This window comes from Peromyscus californicus, unplaced genomic scaffold, assembly GCF_007827085.1.
Source record: "Peromyscus californicus insignis strain IS unplaced genomic scaffold, ASM782708v3 Scaffold_11__1_contigs__length_118956290, whole genome shotgun sequence".
Lineage (NCBI taxonomy): Eukaryota > Metazoa > Chordata > Mammalia > Rodentia > Cricetidae > Peromyscus > Peromyscus californicus.
This window is the reverse complement of record NW_026294402.1, coordinates 102,783,981-102,799,401: the sequence shown is the minus strand read 5'-3', so window position 1 is coordinate 102,799,401 and position 15,421 is coordinate 102,783,981. Positions and strand designations below refer to the sequence as shown.

Here is a 15,421-nt window from a genome sequence, read left to right as displayed (position 1 = left end):
CGACAACATACAAGACACCTGCGTGGAGAAGCTAAGGGTCCTGGGTAAAATGTGTTTTACAGCAACCAGGAGGACCGTTTCTAGAGCTGCATACTCTTCTGGGGATCGCCAGCCCCACCTCCATCAAAAGAAACAGGCCTGACAGCCGTTTTCATCCAGCATCAATAACGTTTAGCACTGCTTTTATTTCAAGACAGGGTCTTGCTATGTAGCTCCTGCTGGCCTGCAACCCACTGGCAATCCTCCTGCCTCAGTAGAGTGCATGAGCTCCCATACCGGTTTCAGTTCTGTTAACAGTTAATGGGACAGTTCAAGACCATCCATAATAAAAACATTTTTAATAGTCTTATCATACGCCTACATTTCCTAACGGACTGTCTTTTTAGGAGACAGAATTAGTCAAATCATCACCATCCTTATCCTCCTAAAACACACTCTCCAAAAAGAGTGGTGGTCAAGCACTACAGAACTTACACCCTCAAATAAAACTCAGCCATTACGGACATTTAACCAGGTTCTTCAAGAAGCAGTAAACAGTGAATCCGGAAGAGCACGGAAGGCTCGGTGGGGTCTTCCAAGGAAAGAGACAGGCGAATGACCATCGTCCTACCAAAAACACAGGGCCTTGATACCACCCTGCTGGGCTCATAAGGCATTTTAGGCCTGTTTCTTCTCATCTTAGTCTCAGGCGGCCTGAAAAAATTCCAAGAGTGTGATATCTAAGAGCGACGTACGTTTATCACTGGTGTGGAGGAACGTTACGGCCGGGAGAACAAGCGGGCAGTGACCACGTCTCAGCACTCCTGGTCAGAGGCATCCAGTGATTTGGTCAGAAAGGCGGGTTTCCCGCTATCCCGCCGGCCGACCGCCGGCCGACCGGTCCTAGGGCACGGGGCTCTCCGACCTCCACCCGGGCTGCCCTCCCAGCCTCCGTGCCAGCATCTGGGAGGCTCCGCGGAAGGCCAACCAGGACGCTCGAATGATGTCCCAGTGATGCTCGGCCTCAGTCCCGACCCTGCCCTACGCGCGCCTGTTACAACCCCGCGCCCGCCGCCACCCTAGCCTTGGGTGTCGGGCGGGTCTTTTGGCCCGACTCCTGTCACTCACCGGCCCGACCTGGGCAGCGGGCGCCCAAGGCTCCCCACGGGAGCTGGGCCCCCCGGGCCTCCAGGTTTCGGCCCGCCCCCTGGCAGGCAGCGCAGGTGGCTGAGCCCCGCAGCAGCGGCCCCGCACCGGCCGCTCGGTCCAGCTCCCGGCGCTGCCCACTGGGTACGGATCAACAACAAGATGGCGGCCAGCCGAGGGGGCGGGGGGCCGGGCGTCATAGTAACCAAGGACAGCAAAGAACCCGCCCCTGACTGAGGTTCTCTCCAATCAACAGCCTCTCTTCCCGATGTCTGCAGGAGTTCTTCCCGCCGATTCGTCAAGTGTCCCGTCTGTCAGAGTGTGCCTCTCGTGCAGAATGCCTGGGGCACGTGACTGTGACGGCATGAATTGACGCATGCGCGCCATTCTCAGATTTGCTGGCGGCGGCGCTTTTGCTCGCGACCGGGGAACCTAGAGCGCCCTTGGTTTTCTTACCTGCGCAACGCTTTCGGTTTTGAGCAGCATTTATCATACTTCTCGCACACATTTAGGGAATGTCAACGGTACGGTGTTTGCTTTGTCGTCTGCCTGTGGTTGGGTTCTACCCTAGTCACTGGTGAGGAAACTGAGGCGCAGCAGAGAGGCTGAGCCAAGGTCACACAGTCTTAGGAAGTGGTGGTGATGAGTCCCTCGCCTCTTGTGCCTCCCGAGTGTTTTCCAAGCGTCTCCCAGCCACAGCCCTCTGTGCTACCTTCTCAGTTTCTGGCTTCCCCTCTCCACAGTTTATTTTGCATAGAGTTAAATATGCATCCAGCACAAGTCTCAGCATATAGTGGCTACTCTTCATTGCCCGAGAGCATCAGTTAAATTCCTATGACACTATCTTTTGCCCTTGGCTGTCATGACTTGTCTCTGAGGCAAACTGAGTCCCATGAAGATGGCCATCCTTTGTTCTCCATAGTAGGCCCCTAACCCTGGACTTGGCTTCAAGGTTAGGCCACCACAGGCACCAAAGTACCTGGTCCCACACCCAAATGTCCTGATTAGTTAACTCTAAAACTTTTTTAAAAAAAACTTTTTTTGCCGGGCGGTGGTGGCGCACGCCTTTAATCCCAGCACTCGGGAGGCAGAGCCAGGCGGATCTCTGTGAGTTCGAGGCCAGCCTGGGCTACCAAGTGAGTTCCAGGACAGGACAGGCGCAAAGCTACACAGAGAAACCCTGTCTCCAACCAAAAAACCAAAAAAAAACAAAAAACAAAAAAAAAACCTTTTTTTTTCTTTTATATATGCATTGGTGTTTGACCTGCATATCTTTGTGAGGGTGTCAGATCCACTGGAACTGACAGTTACAGACAGTTGTGAGCTGCCATGTGGGTGCTGGGAATTGAACCCAGGTCCTCTGGAAGAGCAGCCAGTGCTCTTAACCGCTGAGCCATCTCTCCAGCCCTAACTGTAGAACTTTTGAGCTTTAGCTTCTTTGAGACTTGGTTGCTCTGTCTATAAAATGAGGGTGAACACGAGGAAAATTTAATAAGCTCTTAGAGTAAACCAAGTCCTCAGGTAAAGCCCCTGTAGCCACTCTCAGGCTGCTGGGCATGAAGCTTCTAATAGTCTAGCTTTGATGGAAACACCATTATGAGTCTCTGTGGGAGAGATGGCTCAGTGATTAAGAGCACCTGCTGTTCTTCAAAGAACCTGAGTTGTGTTCCCAGCTCTCACATCAGGCAGCTCGTGGCAGCCTGCAACTCCAGTTTCATGAGATCCAGCACCCTCTTCAGGCCACCATGGGCATCAGCACACATGTGGCATATATTTAGACACACACATACATATAAAAATAATTTTTCTAGAGTCTTTTTCTTGGGCAGAGCATGGTAGTACACACCTTCAATCTCTCAAGGGGTAGAGGCAAGCCAATCTCTGGGTTTGAGGATAGCCTGGTCTACACAGTGAGTTCCAGGCCAGCTAGGGCTGCATTATGAGACCCTGTCTCTAAAATAAGACCAGAGGAGTGCTTTTTCCAGAGGGTATTCATACTCTTCCTGGGCCCACGGCACTGTAACGGGCCCCAGAATGGAGACTGCCCAGTTCTCAAGTAGGGTTCAGCCTACAGACTTACCAAGAGGGGAAGACTGAGATATCTTGGAGATAATAGTTAAGTGTAGCCTCTTCTTGGAGACAAACAATGTGCCAGATTGGGCCTGGGGCCAGCACTGCACAGTCCAATCTGTTCTTCAGGCTGTTACAGAGGCACTGGCTAGGTGCAACAAAGCCTAGATTAGCGCAGGAAGAGCCAAGCAATAAGGAATCAGTGGGAACAAATAAGTACAGATTCCCACATCTCTCCTGCCCTTTAACTTCATACAGAAATTCCAGATCCTTCCCAATAAAACCTCTACACAAAGTTGACAAGCTGCCCATGAGGGCTGATGGGACCCTAAAAAACCACAAATGTTGAGCTGGAGAGAGAGTACCCTAGAATCTACAGTGTATTAAAAAGTACTATAAAAGCTAGGATGGTGATGCTCACTTGCACTCCCAGTGCTGGAAGGGACGACAGGCAGATCCCTAGGCCTCACTAGTCAGCCAGCCTAGCCTGGGTGGGCTTCAGGTCAGTGAGACTCCCTGTCTCAATGGGGAGGGGGAGGTGTGATACCTGAGGTTGTCCTCTGGCTGCCATGTGCACGTACATATATATACACTAATGTCAACCCAGTCATGACAGCATGTGTCTGTAATCCCAGCACTCAGGAGACTGAGGCAGGCCTGCAAGTTCCAAGCCAGTCTAAACTACAAGAGTAAACCATGTCTTTAAAGTTTTGCTTGGGATGGTGGTGTATGCCTTTAATCCCAGCACTCAGTAGAGGCAGGCAGATCTCTGTGGGTTCAAGACCAGCCTGGTCTACAAGTGAGTTCCAGGACAGCCAAGGTTATATTGGGAGACCCTGTCTCAATAAACACATTAAAAAAAAATTTTTTTCTGGGTGGTGGTGGCAGCGCTCACTTTTAATCCCAGCACAGGCAGAGGCATGTGGGTCTCTGAGTTTGAGGCCAGCTTGGTTTACAAAGCAAGTTCCAGGACCTCCAGGACTGTTACACAGAGAAACTCTGTTTCTAAAAGCCAAACCAAAACAAAAAATCAAGTCTTGCTGGGTATGGTGGCACACACCTTTAATCCCAGCACTGAGGAGGCAAAAGGTGGATCTATGAGTTTAAAGTCAGCCTGGTCCACATAGAGAGTTCCAGGCCAGCCAGGGCAGCAGAGCAGGACCCTGCCTCAAAAAAATAAAAATAAAAATAAAGAACTCCAAGTATACAGGACAACTGGAGACCCATCAATCACTAGCAAGATAAGAGCCTCTTCTACAAAGTGCCAGCTGCTGTCAGAGCATCCGACAATGCTTCTTCAAAGAAAAATAATCTACCGTTCCATAGGGTGCCCACAGGGAGGTGGCACTTTCTCCAAGTAAGAACAGGGAAAGAGATCTCAGAGCTTCTCCCACACAAAGATTACAAAGTGGGTAGTGTTCCGTTTGTAATCTTTATTGCTAAGTCAGCTTGGAAGTGCAGGCTATGATCATGTGAGAAGGGAATTCCACACATAGGAAAGCAGCTGCTTGGCCTCAGAGCCAACGCCGTGCTCCAGTGCGCGAGCTGAACAGGTAATCTCTCCCTGTGCCTGAGCCCAGAGGAGGAGGGGAGAGAAGGGGAGAATCGAGTGCTGGCCTCAGCCCTGTAACCACCCCTTCCCTAGGGTCCAGCTCATCACCTCCTTCCCTTCTCAGCAAAGAACCCTGAGGTTCAGCGCAGGTGAACAGAAAGCCAGTGGATACCGGTTCCCCTCCAGCAGCCAATGTCAGATCACTCTGCTACAATTTTGCTGGTGAGACTGGACTATCTAGGGAGCTCTCCCCTTAACACCGTCTCCCTCCTGCTGTGAGCTGGGACAAGACCAGGTCTGAGTCATCTGGCCCTATTGGGGTTTGACAGAAGTTGGCTGAAGGGTGAGGGGGTGACAGAGGGTGAGTGGGGGGGTCAGAGAGAAGAGCTCAGTCAGTGAAAATGTAGATGCTGGATGCTTAGTGGTGACAGTAAAAATGGAGCCGGGTAAAGGGAAGAGAAAATTCTGGGAAAGGGTGAGGGCCCAGGCAGAGAACAGTTATAAAAAGCAGAGACTTACGGACTTCGTGGGCTCTGCCATCAAAATGCTGCTGAAAAGAATAAAGGGCACAGTGAGTTGAAGCTTGCCCACAGGGAGCAGATGGAGGGGCTGGGTGCCCACCTGCCTCCGCTATCTTGGTGGTGGTGTGGGCACTCTCACAGGGCTAGCGACTCACAGGGAGGAAGGCAGGCTTTGCAGGGATAGGCAGTACCCTAGAGCAGCCTCAGTGCCCTCAACTTGGGATATGGCATACCAGACTCATGGAAGTTCTGGGTACCTGGGACATCTCCATTCTTGGTGCCTCCATGAGTCTCTCAACGGATCCTTCATTTCCCGGGATGCTATAGCAAGTTGGAGTAGAAGCACGTACAAGAAGTACAAGAGTCTGGGCCTCAGCCTGAGTTTAGTGGCTGGGTTCCCCAAGGCATAGAGGTAAGCGAAGGAGACTGACCTGTTTAGCAGCAGAGCTCTGGCTGGTTTGCTTGGTGCCTGTAGTAGCTGGGCAAACCTAAAAGGCCAGAAGGAGGAAGCAACCCGTCAAAGTAGCAGGCCTGCTGACACTAAGGAGTGTCATTGTCTGTCCCTTTATATTAGAAACAGCCTATGTGAGATGCCCACGCCATTATCTGTCCTACCCCTAGACTCGGAGGATTCAATTTACAGAAGCAGGGCAGATATCCAGTAGAAAACAGAGGTTGGGAACAGGGAAATTTCAAACTCTGAGCCATCTGTGTCCACCCAATTTCAAGACTGGACTCCACCAATGATGGAGACCACTTCCAATGTCTCTGAATACTTCTAAAAAGACATCAGCAGCCCTCCTCAACCTGCTTGCCCACCAGTGTCATTGAATACTGAGTAAGAGTACCTATTCCAGCCAGTGTCTGTGCATAGGCTGGGAAGCAGGAAGCGCAGAGATGGGAACGTACCCCCGGAGGATCCTGCTGAGGAGCCAGCCCAGAGCCAGGAGGAGAACTACGCCAGTCGCTGTCAGCACTACCACAAACCAAGGCTCTGGCTTCCAGAAAGCCTCTACCTCTGTCACAATCAGGGGTGTCATTGTTGAGGACACCTGAAAGGAGGGTCACTACCATTCACAGTCCAGCTTTCAAATTCCCTATGAACTGAAGCACCTCACACCCCAAACTCATTTTTTTGCACCCAGCAGTTTTCTCTAAAATGTCTTCTCTCATAATTCCATCTAAAAAACTATGTGTCTTCACCCTTCAAGATCCTCTCTCCCAACCCCAAGGGCCTGAGGACCCCCTCACTGTGCTGCTGTGGGTGCTGGTGGCCACCGTGCCGGCCCTCCAAGGAACTAGATGCACAATGATGGTGGTTGTGGTGCTGAGGTGGGGGATGGAAGGGCCCACATCAGCAACATGGATCAATAGCTCATAGGTGCAGGGCTGCTCTGGCCACGGAGGCCCCAACACAGTGTCATTGTGCATCAGGACGGTCCCTTGCAGTCTAAACCGGCTCTGGCTATTCCCTGAAAGCAGAGTAGTAAGAGAAGAAGGTATTGCTACCTTAGCCAGACCCTCACCAACAGCCTGGTGGCCCCCACATGTTCACACCTCCCACGATGCTGTAGGAGAGTGCCGAGCGCTGTGGCTCCTGAGGGATCCAGCATGACACCTTGGTCACCTCCATGCTACGGCCCAAGGGAGTGTAGATGGTGAGTTCCTGAAATGGAGGCTCACACTCGGGGGCATGGTCATTCACATCCTGGAGAAAGGCCACCATGTTAGGAGTGGCGAGAGTCCATTCCTCAAACTCCCAGGCTAGCCCTTCAACTTCCTTTGAAAACACTGAACCTAGGCGGCATCACCGCAACAGGCGATGATGTTTCCCACAGTGAGCCCCTTCCCTCGACCAGCCCATATAAGAAACACACATCTGCACAGAAAAGCGAAAGGCCAGAGGGAAGTCTGTCTTTCCCAGGCCCCGGAGGTCAATTACCTCGACCTCAATGGTTACAGTACATGAACCTGAGCGATGGCGGTTGAGGTCCCAGTCTTGGCTGTGATCAATCAGGAGAATAATGATCTTGTACCACCTTTGCTGCTCATAGTCCAAAGGCCCCAGGAGGTGAATCTCTCCTAGAAGGGATGGTCGCAGCCTTAGCCTGCAGAGTCAACTCTGGCCCCATCCCTCCCTCCCAGCCCTGGGGGTTAAGTACCACTGAGACGATCCACAGCAAAGGTGGAGGGTCCACCAGAGATGTAGTACTCAAGGCTGTTATGAGGGTAATCCATATCCGTGCCCACTACGGAGCCCAGCGGAGTGTGGGGCCCTGCATCCTCCCGAACCCGGAACGTGCGTGGGACACAGGCTGGGGAGAACTCATTGACGGGTGTTACCATCACCAGTACCGGAACCTCAGCTGGGGACCATTTGGCAGTTAAGGAGCTGTCCTGAGGTACCCAGACCTGCCCTAGGGTTCTTTTGTTGTTTTGTTTTGTTTTGTTTTGTTTTGTTTTGTTTTGTTTTGTTTTGTTTTTGAGACAGGGTTTCTCTGTGCAGCTTTGGTGCCTGTCCCGGAACTCACTTTGTAGACCTGGCTGGCCTCGAACTCACAGAGATCGCCTGCCTCTGTCTCCGAGTGCTGGGATTAAAGATATGCGCCACCACCTCCCAGCCTGCCCTAGGGTTCTTAATAAGTAAACATGGCCCTATATTGGAGAGAGGGTTTTCTGGGGAATGGTGGGGGGAATCTTAGAGAGACATCCTAGGGATCTTAAACTGAGACAACCCTGACCTAGTTTTTGAGGGAAGAAAGCTGTCTATGTCAGGGGGATGGAAAGGAGTGGGCTAAATAGCTCTGTCCTGAATGTTCAGGCCTAAGTATGGTCACTCACTGGTCATCTGGGGCTGGCCATCATCCAAGACCAAGATGGATGCTGCATGCTGGAAGCAAGCCCCAGGAATGTCACAATCCAATGTAGTATTCACCTGGCCAAGGGGACAGAGAGTAAGATGAAGCCAGGATCTGGAAGAACTTGAGGCCTGTCACAGTGCCTCAAACCAGGGTATCCACGTATATCCTACCTTGACCCAGTTTTCCAGACTCTCATCCCACCTCCGTGGTCTCAATGCCAATAAACCTTGGCCCACCCACCTTGTCTGCACGGGAGTTTAGGAGTGGGTGTTGGGCACCTCAAGGACTCTGTCACGGAGATGGAGGCTGGCAGAGTCGGGAGGGTTGTGGAACTGCAGCTGGAAGTCGAGGGGGGCGCCAGCAGAATCTGGGTCAACGCAAGTGAGCTTGCTCAGCACCGTGCCCACAGGTGTAGTCTCCGGGACTTGAGTCCTGGGAGTGGAGGGCAGGAGGCAAGACAGGAAGGAGTCTGGACCAGTGGTGAGCCAGGGGATCTCACCCCAACAAGCCGGGGCATGGCTTCAGGGTACTCACACCAGTAGCGCGGGATGGCAGCGTGGGGGCCACTGGTTGACTGCTCGCACGTTAACCGTGAGATCGAACTCGGCACTGGCCCAAGGCCGGAGCTTCTCAAAGGCCCTCACCTGCAGTTTCGTGACCGCTGCACCCTGAGCGTGAGCCAAATCCAGGGGCGCGGTGGTCCTCACTACCCCGTCAGCTGGAGGGTGTAAGAAACAAAGCTCCGCCCTGCCCCAGCTCAGTCCCGCTCTCCACCAACCGCCCCAAGGCGGGCAGATAGATGGTCCTGACCACTTCCACCTCCTCCTCTAAGGTCAAGGCTCTCAACCCAATTTTTCTGGTAGGAGTTACCTCCGTGCCCCGACCCTTTCCCCACTACAGATCCCAGGACCCGCCCTCCTCCTCCCCTCACCTTGTCCAATGGAGTAGAGTGGGCTGGGCAATGGGGAGATGATTTCATAGAGTAAGTTGGATCCCCTAGCCTGGACCTGAATCACCTTGCTCCCAGGGACCAGATCCTCTGGGATGGTGATACTCTGGGCCTTCTGCCTGAACCAAAAAAAAAAAAAAAAATGCAAACCTTTCTCCTGCTTATTACAGCCCGGGTCCCCAGGCCCCTCCCTAGGGCTCCCCTCCTATGGGAACTAGAATGCTCCAGCAGCCCTGCAGCCTACCCCAACTGTTTCCCAGGGGATAGATGCAGAATCCTCCAGTGTCCCAGGGCAGGGGGAGCCTTACGGGAAGGAGACTTGGCTGGAGGGCGCAGGCAAAACCTTCACTGTTAGCATCCCTTTGCAGCTTTGGCCTTTTCCTAAAGACACTAAAATGTGCAGCTGGAAGGTCTGTCGGTGCATATATGACAAGAAAGAAGCCATGTTACGTGTCCACTGCTGTATCCATGCCTAGTCCTCTCTTCAAATAGGCAGTCCTCAAGACCTCCACAAGGAACCCTGTGACTTACCACGCTGCAGACAGTATCCCTTTGAACCCTATAACTCTGGGCCACCAATTCTTCCGAGTCAAAGTGTGAATTAGGTTAGAGCTGCTGAGAGCCAGTTACTAAGAGGTGGAAGTGTGTTTGTTTTTGTGGTGCTGGGGATGGAAGCCAGGGAGTTGCAGAAATGACCATTTTAAAGAGGGGACTTCCTTCTTGCTAGCCACTTTACCCAAAGTTTCTCTTCAAGTTTGACTGCCACACTGCACTCTACATAAGAGGACCTGTGAGGTCCCAGAACGCAGGCCTGCCCTCTTTCTGGACCTCCAGACTGAGGTCTGGAAGAAAGCCAGACTGAGAGGGCAGGCAGCAGGGGGCAGCAAGTGGGCTGAGACAAGCATATTAGTCAAAGTAGGCAAGGACCACTGTTCAGGAGGTGGCGGTCCTGCCTAATCCATAGCTGTCCCCAGGTCCGAAGCCATGCTTACCTTTAAAGCCTGACCTCTGAGGCCCTGGGATGGTGCCCGCAGCAATCCCTGCTCATCAATGGAGAAAGGCCCGGGGAAGAGTGGAGGGTCTTGGGCACTGGTAATGTTCATCTAACAGAACAGAGCTATTAGTGGTCCTCTACAGTCCCCAGGGCCCCAAGCACCCCTGTCAACATCCTTCAGTACCCAGCAGGCTGCTGCTTCTAACTGGCGGTTGGTTCTGGATCCTGCCCTTGGCTGTCACCCCAGCCTAGGCCTTCTGCCTTCCATGTGACCCCTGGGTCTGAGCCTCAGAACTTTCTGCTAGAACAAACAAATGCCCTTCAGGATTTTTTTTTTTTAAAAAACTCTTTTAGACAGGATCTATGTAACCCTGGCTGTCTCGAAAACAAACAAGCAAACAACACTAACACTAAAAGACCCGTGAGCTGTGGACCAGGCTTTTTCTTTGGGGCCACCAATCAGCTCCCAAATCATGACACAGAGACTTATTCTTAGTGTTGAATGCTCAGCCTCGCTTAGACGGGTCCCTGGCTCTTTCTTTTCACTTAAATTAACCTGTTTTCGCTTTGTTTACCTTTTGCCCCAGGGCTTATTACCTTACTTTTGTAAGTCTTACTTTCACCGTTTATCTGCCTGGCTTCTTGTGTGGGGGCTGTCCCTCATCCTCCTCTTCTTCTCTTCTTCTTCTCTCTCAAGCACAGATGTCTCCTATTTATTTTCTCTCTCTGCCAGCCCCACCTACCCTTTCTCCTGCCTAGTTATTGGTTCAGCTCTTCATTGAACCATTTCAGGTACCTCAGGCAGGCAAGGGGAAACAGAGGCACCACATCTTTACATAACTAAACAAATGCAGCATAAACAAAAGTAACACGCCTTTCCACAGTTAGAGCAATATTCCGCAGCATAAACAGATGTAACACATCTTTGCCTAGTTAAAATATCCCAGAACAGAGTTAGTTGGCTCATGCCTTTGCTGTCAGCCTGAACAGCCTGAGTTTGACCCTGGGACCCCACGTGGTGGAAGGAAAGAACCAACACCCAGAAGTGTCCTCCAAACTCCACGTGCATGCCTCAGCATGTGTGTGCTCATGCACACCCATGTGCATACACTCACAATAAAAAAAAAAAAAGTGGTGGGGGGGGGGAAGCCGGCGGTGGTGGTGGTGCACGCCTTTAATCCCAGCACTCAGGAGGCAGAGCCAGGTGGATCTCTGTGAGTTCAAGGCCAGCTTGGTCTACAGAGCGAGATCCAGGTCAGGCACCAAAACTACACAGAGAAACTTTGTCTCGAAAAACCAAAAGAAAAAAAAGGAGGGGGGGACCTCACACAGTTCTTTCTAGAGTTACAAAAAGTGACTTAAAAAAAAAAAAGAAAAGTTCACGTAGAACTCAGAATACATAGAACTCAGAAGATTTGGTCCCTGTGGGAAACTGCCCTCATCGATGGGAAGGTAGGCCGCTCTTAGCGGCCCTCTCCAAGAACAGGAATCCTGCAGAGGTTCAGCTATCTGCTTCAGGGTCTTTGGATGCTATGCCTGGCCTGGCAGGAACTGAGATTCCTCTCCCTGTGACCCCCTCCCACATGCTGCACTCACCGCCCTGTGTTCTGAGCTCACCTGGGCTCTCTGGACTCCTAGGCCTGGCAGCAACAGAGTGTACAGCAAGGCCCCAGGTGTGACTGTCTCGGGCACGTAGATGAATTCTCCAGCTGTCCAGAGAAGTCAGGGAGGCTCTGTTGAGGCCATGCCTTTCCTCTCCCAACCTGCCACCCCTAGCCTTACCTGGGCTGGCAAATGGACCAGCACACCGGAAACGACCAGGGTCCCTCTGCACGTGAACAAAGAGTGGTCCCTCTACCACGAAATTGCCACATTTGTACTGCAGCTGAAGTTCATAGCGGTTTACTGCGAGAGCATCCAGCCGAGCAGAGCTACTCAAGGTCACCTGGTGTAGGGTGGCAACAATATGAAGGACCTGAGCTTTCTGTCACTTCTGTCTTGGGTCCCCATAATCCCTAGTTGTACCATGCCCTTACCTTTCCCACATAGACCCCCTTATGCCTGTGCAGGCTGGGGTTGTTAAAGAAGCCGGTGGGTGGTCTCACACTGAGTAACTCCAAGGTGGGCATGTAGGAGGAGCAGTTGAAGGAAAAAGACTGAAGGGTGGTGCCAGGGCCTTGGCTCTCAGAGATATCTATGGACCAGGGCAAGCTGTGGAGGGCTAGAAGAAAGCCACATGTAGAAACATAGCAATGCCTTTTTTTTCTTCAGGGCCTGACCACATCTGGAGGCCAAGCAGCCGAAGTCCTTCATGCCTCCCACATCTGACATTTTACAGGTAGAGAGAGAGAACATGGTCGAAGAAGCAGCCAAGATAAGGAACAAGGGTCAGGGTTCCCTCGGCCTCTGCCTCCACATTAGCTTACCTAAAGGTCAGAAATTCACTGGAAAACTGGAGTCCCCCGCCCCCACCCCTACCTGCTCCTCACCAGAGATAAATAAAGCAAAAAGAATCGCCAGGAGCCTGAACAGCACCATGGTAGCCTGAAGAAATGGCAGAGGGAGCTGTTTGTCAGGTTAACTCTGTTGCCAGGTTAGTTGCTTAGACATAGCTTAACATAGCTGGCGGGCGGGCGGGCGGGCGGGCTTCCCAGACTGTAGCTCCTCCCACCCCGCAGACAGCGCTTTGGACCCCTGGCAGGCTCCAGGAGGGGCTGGCAAATCCCTTCTTCCGCTGTTTCCAATGAATTCTTCCATTCATTACCCCAACCCTAAGGGGATACAAGGGGAGGAGGCTCAAGCTACAGATGGTGAAACTGGTCATATTGTCCTTGGAGACAGAGCTAGTACAGTGCCCAGGAAAATTAGCCCCAAGACCGGCCACCCCACAGAGTCTACATTCCAGCTGCCTCCTCCCATCATTAGAACACGATCTGCCTATAAAATCTAAGCCCAGCCACCAAGAAAATCTCTCAAAAGTTGTCTACATTCAACAAACAAAAGAATTCTTTGTAGATGAAATAAAAGTAGTGGTTATGGCCAGGCATGATGCATGGTATAGGCCTTTAAAACCCCAGCACTCAGAGGGCAGAGGCAGGCAGAGCTCTGTGAGTTCGAGGTCAGCCTGGTCTATGGAATGAGTTCCAGGACAGCCAAGGCTACACAAAGAAACCTTGTCTCAAGGGGGAAAAAAAAGTAATGGTTACTTGTGGGGATATCAACCGGAGGGTACAAAGGCAGCTTCTGAGAGGGACTGAAGTGCTAGGCTTCAGCTAAACTGAAGCTGGGAGGCAACTGCACAAATCTCTGTAGTCTAAGACTTCCTGAGTCAGTAGCTTTGAGATTTGTCAGTTTATTATCTTTTTTATTTAAAAAAAAAAAAAATCTCCTTGAGACAAGGTCTCTCTATGCAGTCCGGAGTGGCCTTGTTCATTATCCCCTCGCTCTCCCACCTCTTGTGCAGGAATTCCAGGGCTACACCAACATACTTACCATTTTTTCATCTTTTCTTCACTTGCTCTCTCTAGCTGTTTATCACTCTTTTGTCTATCCACAAAACTGCCCTGGGCAAGGACCTTAATGACCAGTCGTTTTCTTTTGCCAATTTAATTTTTTAACATTCCATTACTTTATTTTCTATATGAGTGTTTTGCCTGCATACATTGTGTGCATCATATGCATGCCTTGGGCCCAAGGGGCTAGAAGAGGGTGTCAGATACCCTGGAATCAGAGTTACATGTGGTTCCTCAGAATCAAACCCAAGTCCTCTAAAAGAGCAGCAAATGTTCTTGAGGACTGAGCTATCTCTCCAATCTTGTTATTTTGTTAATTTTAGTTATTATTGGTAAATTTTAATTATTATTGGTATGTGTGAGTATGTGTGTGTGTGTGTGATGTGTGTGGTGTGTGTATGTGAATGTGTGTGATGTGTGTGGTGTGTGTATGTGAATGTGTGTGATGTGGGTGGTATGTGTATGTGTGTGATGTGGGTGGTGTGTGTATGTGAATGTGTGTGGTGTGTGTATGTGAATGTGTGTGATGTGGGTGGTGTGTGTATGTGAATGTGTGTGGTGTGTGTATGTGAATGTGTGTGATGTGTGTGGTGTGTGTATGTGAATGTGTGTGATGTGGGTGGTGTGTGTATGTGAATGTGTGCGATGTGTGTGGTGTGTGAATGTATGTGAATGTGTGTGATGTGGGTGGTGTGTGTATGTGAATGTGTGTGATGTGTGTGGTGTGTGAAGGTGGACAAATACCATAGCACTTACATAGAAGTCAGAGAACAACTTTTCAGGAGTCAGCTCTCTCTTACTGTGGGATCCAGGGATTGGATTTGGGGTCTTAGTTTTTTTTATTCAATGAGTTATCTCAACAGCCCTGTTTTGAGACAGGGTTTCATTATGTTGCCCAGACTACTCCTGCCTCTGCCACCCAAGTAGATGAGACTACAGGCACATGCCACTGCACACTCTCAAGCCAGCAGTTTCTTCTCTTGTGTGTAAGTGGAGGTGAGTGTTTGGATTGGTACACATGTGGGGGTCAGAGGTCAGCCTCCGCTATCATTGCTCAGGAGCTGTTCACCTTCATTTGTTCTGTCGCTTGACACGGAATCTCTCACTGGCCTGGAAACCATCCACTAGGCTAGCTCACCTGCCAATAAGTCTCAGCGATCAGCCTGTCTCGGCTTCTCACACGGGGGTTACAAGCCTTGCTGCCACACTTGACTTTTTCACATGGTCCTGAGCAGCCTCAGGTCTTCATCCTTGTATGGGAAGCACTTCACTGAACTGTTTCCCAGACTTCTATTCTTTGCCCTTACTCCTCCACAGTGCTTGACGCTTGCTCCCTTCGGCTCTAAAATACCCATGCTCTTTCAGATTCTCTCACTCTCTACGATGGTCAGGCTTCTCTGCAGCCTCTGCTTCATCTTTCCTACCTCCATCCAATGAAAGACTCCAGGGCCTGAACACTGCTCCCTGCTCCCCTCCTTCACACCCATTACCTCCATCTCCTGCAAGGCCATGGCCTAAAACACCACCCACTGGCTTTACCTCCCAGTTCAATCCTCCAGTGTTAACCTCTCCTGGAACTCCACAGTCATACACCTACCAGCTGATCCTGCATCTCCTCAAGGCTCACATGTTCACAATGATCATTTGCTTTTCTCCTAGTCTTTCAGACTTTTTTAAAAAAAGATTTAATTTTTTATTTTTCAAGACAGGTTGTACCAGACTTTTTCTTTTGGGCCACCAGTCATCTCCCAAATCATGACCTAAAGACTTATTAATTATGAATGCTCAGTCTTAGCTCTTATTTTAATGTTTTTCTTGGGGGGTGGAGAGAGAGAGA

General features: G+C 50.9%; 2 protein-coding genes across 19 annotated transcripts in view; both read right to left on the bottom strand.

Annotated features, from left to right (window-relative positions):
- Positions 1-1,305, bottom strand: part of Ip6k1 (inositol hexakisphosphate kinase 1) — a 48,578-nt gene extending 47,273 nt beyond the window's left edge. For 2 of the 3 annotated variants that reach the window (XM_052720562.1, XM_052720571.1), the window contains exon 1: positions 1,108-1,305. The gene's annotated coding sequence lies outside the window, so the exon portion shown is untranslated. Of the gene's footprint in view, positions 1-734; positions 1,044-1,107 lie in introns of those variants that run through there. The other variant, XM_052720578.1, reaches the window with a different exon arrangement.
- A 3,303-nt stretch (positions 1,306-4,608) lies between these two features.
- On the bottom strand, positions 4,609-12,634 carry Cdhr4 (cadherin related family member 4). 16 transcript variants are annotated; one of them, XM_052720541.1, is made up of 19 exons: positions 12,562-12,634; positions 12,109-12,293; positions 11,855-12,017; positions 11,690-11,781; positions 10,071-10,181; positions 9,387-9,490; positions 9,061-9,197; positions 8,664-8,847; positions 8,408-8,561; positions 8,110-8,203; positions 7,431-7,634; positions 7,211-7,350; positions 6,826-6,976; positions 6,520-6,740; positions 6,178-6,320; positions 5,700-5,756; positions 5,502-5,589; positions 5,267-5,294; positions 4,609-4,765 (listed from the first exon to the last, which is right to left on the bottom strand). In XM_052720541.1, the coding sequence occupies exons 1-19, from the start codon at positions 12,608-12,610 to the stop codon at positions 4,710-4,712; spliced, it is 2,361 nt and encodes a 786-aa protein (XP_052576501.1). In that variant the 5' UTR covers positions 12,611-12,634; the 3' UTR covers positions 4,609-4,709. The 16 variants fall into 16 exon arrangements, 11 of the variants coding, with proteins under 11 accessions (XP_052576501.1, XP_052576427.1, XP_052576435.1 ...); XM_052720467.1 differs by having other exon boundaries at positions 5,267-5,297; positions 5,526-5,589; XM_052720475.1 differs by having other exon boundaries at positions 5,526-5,589.
- Positions 12,635-15,421: the final 2,787 nt, after the last annotated feature.

Excerpts from the sequence above, each read along its gene's own strand:
- Cdhr4 (XM_052720437.1), bottom strand. The coding sequence starts at position 12,610 with ATGGTGCTGTTCAGGCTCCTGGCGATTCTTTTTGCTTTATTTATCTCT. Across the intron at positions 10,182-11,689 it reads TAGGAGTCCAGAGAGCCCAG|ATGAACATTACCAGTGCCCA; the intron begins GTGAGCTCAGAA and ends CTGTTCTGTTAG. Across the intron at positions 9,491-10,070 it reads TCAGAGGTCAGGCTTTAAAG|ACCTTCCAGCTGCACATTTT; the intron begins GTAAGCATGGCT and ends ATGCACCGACAG.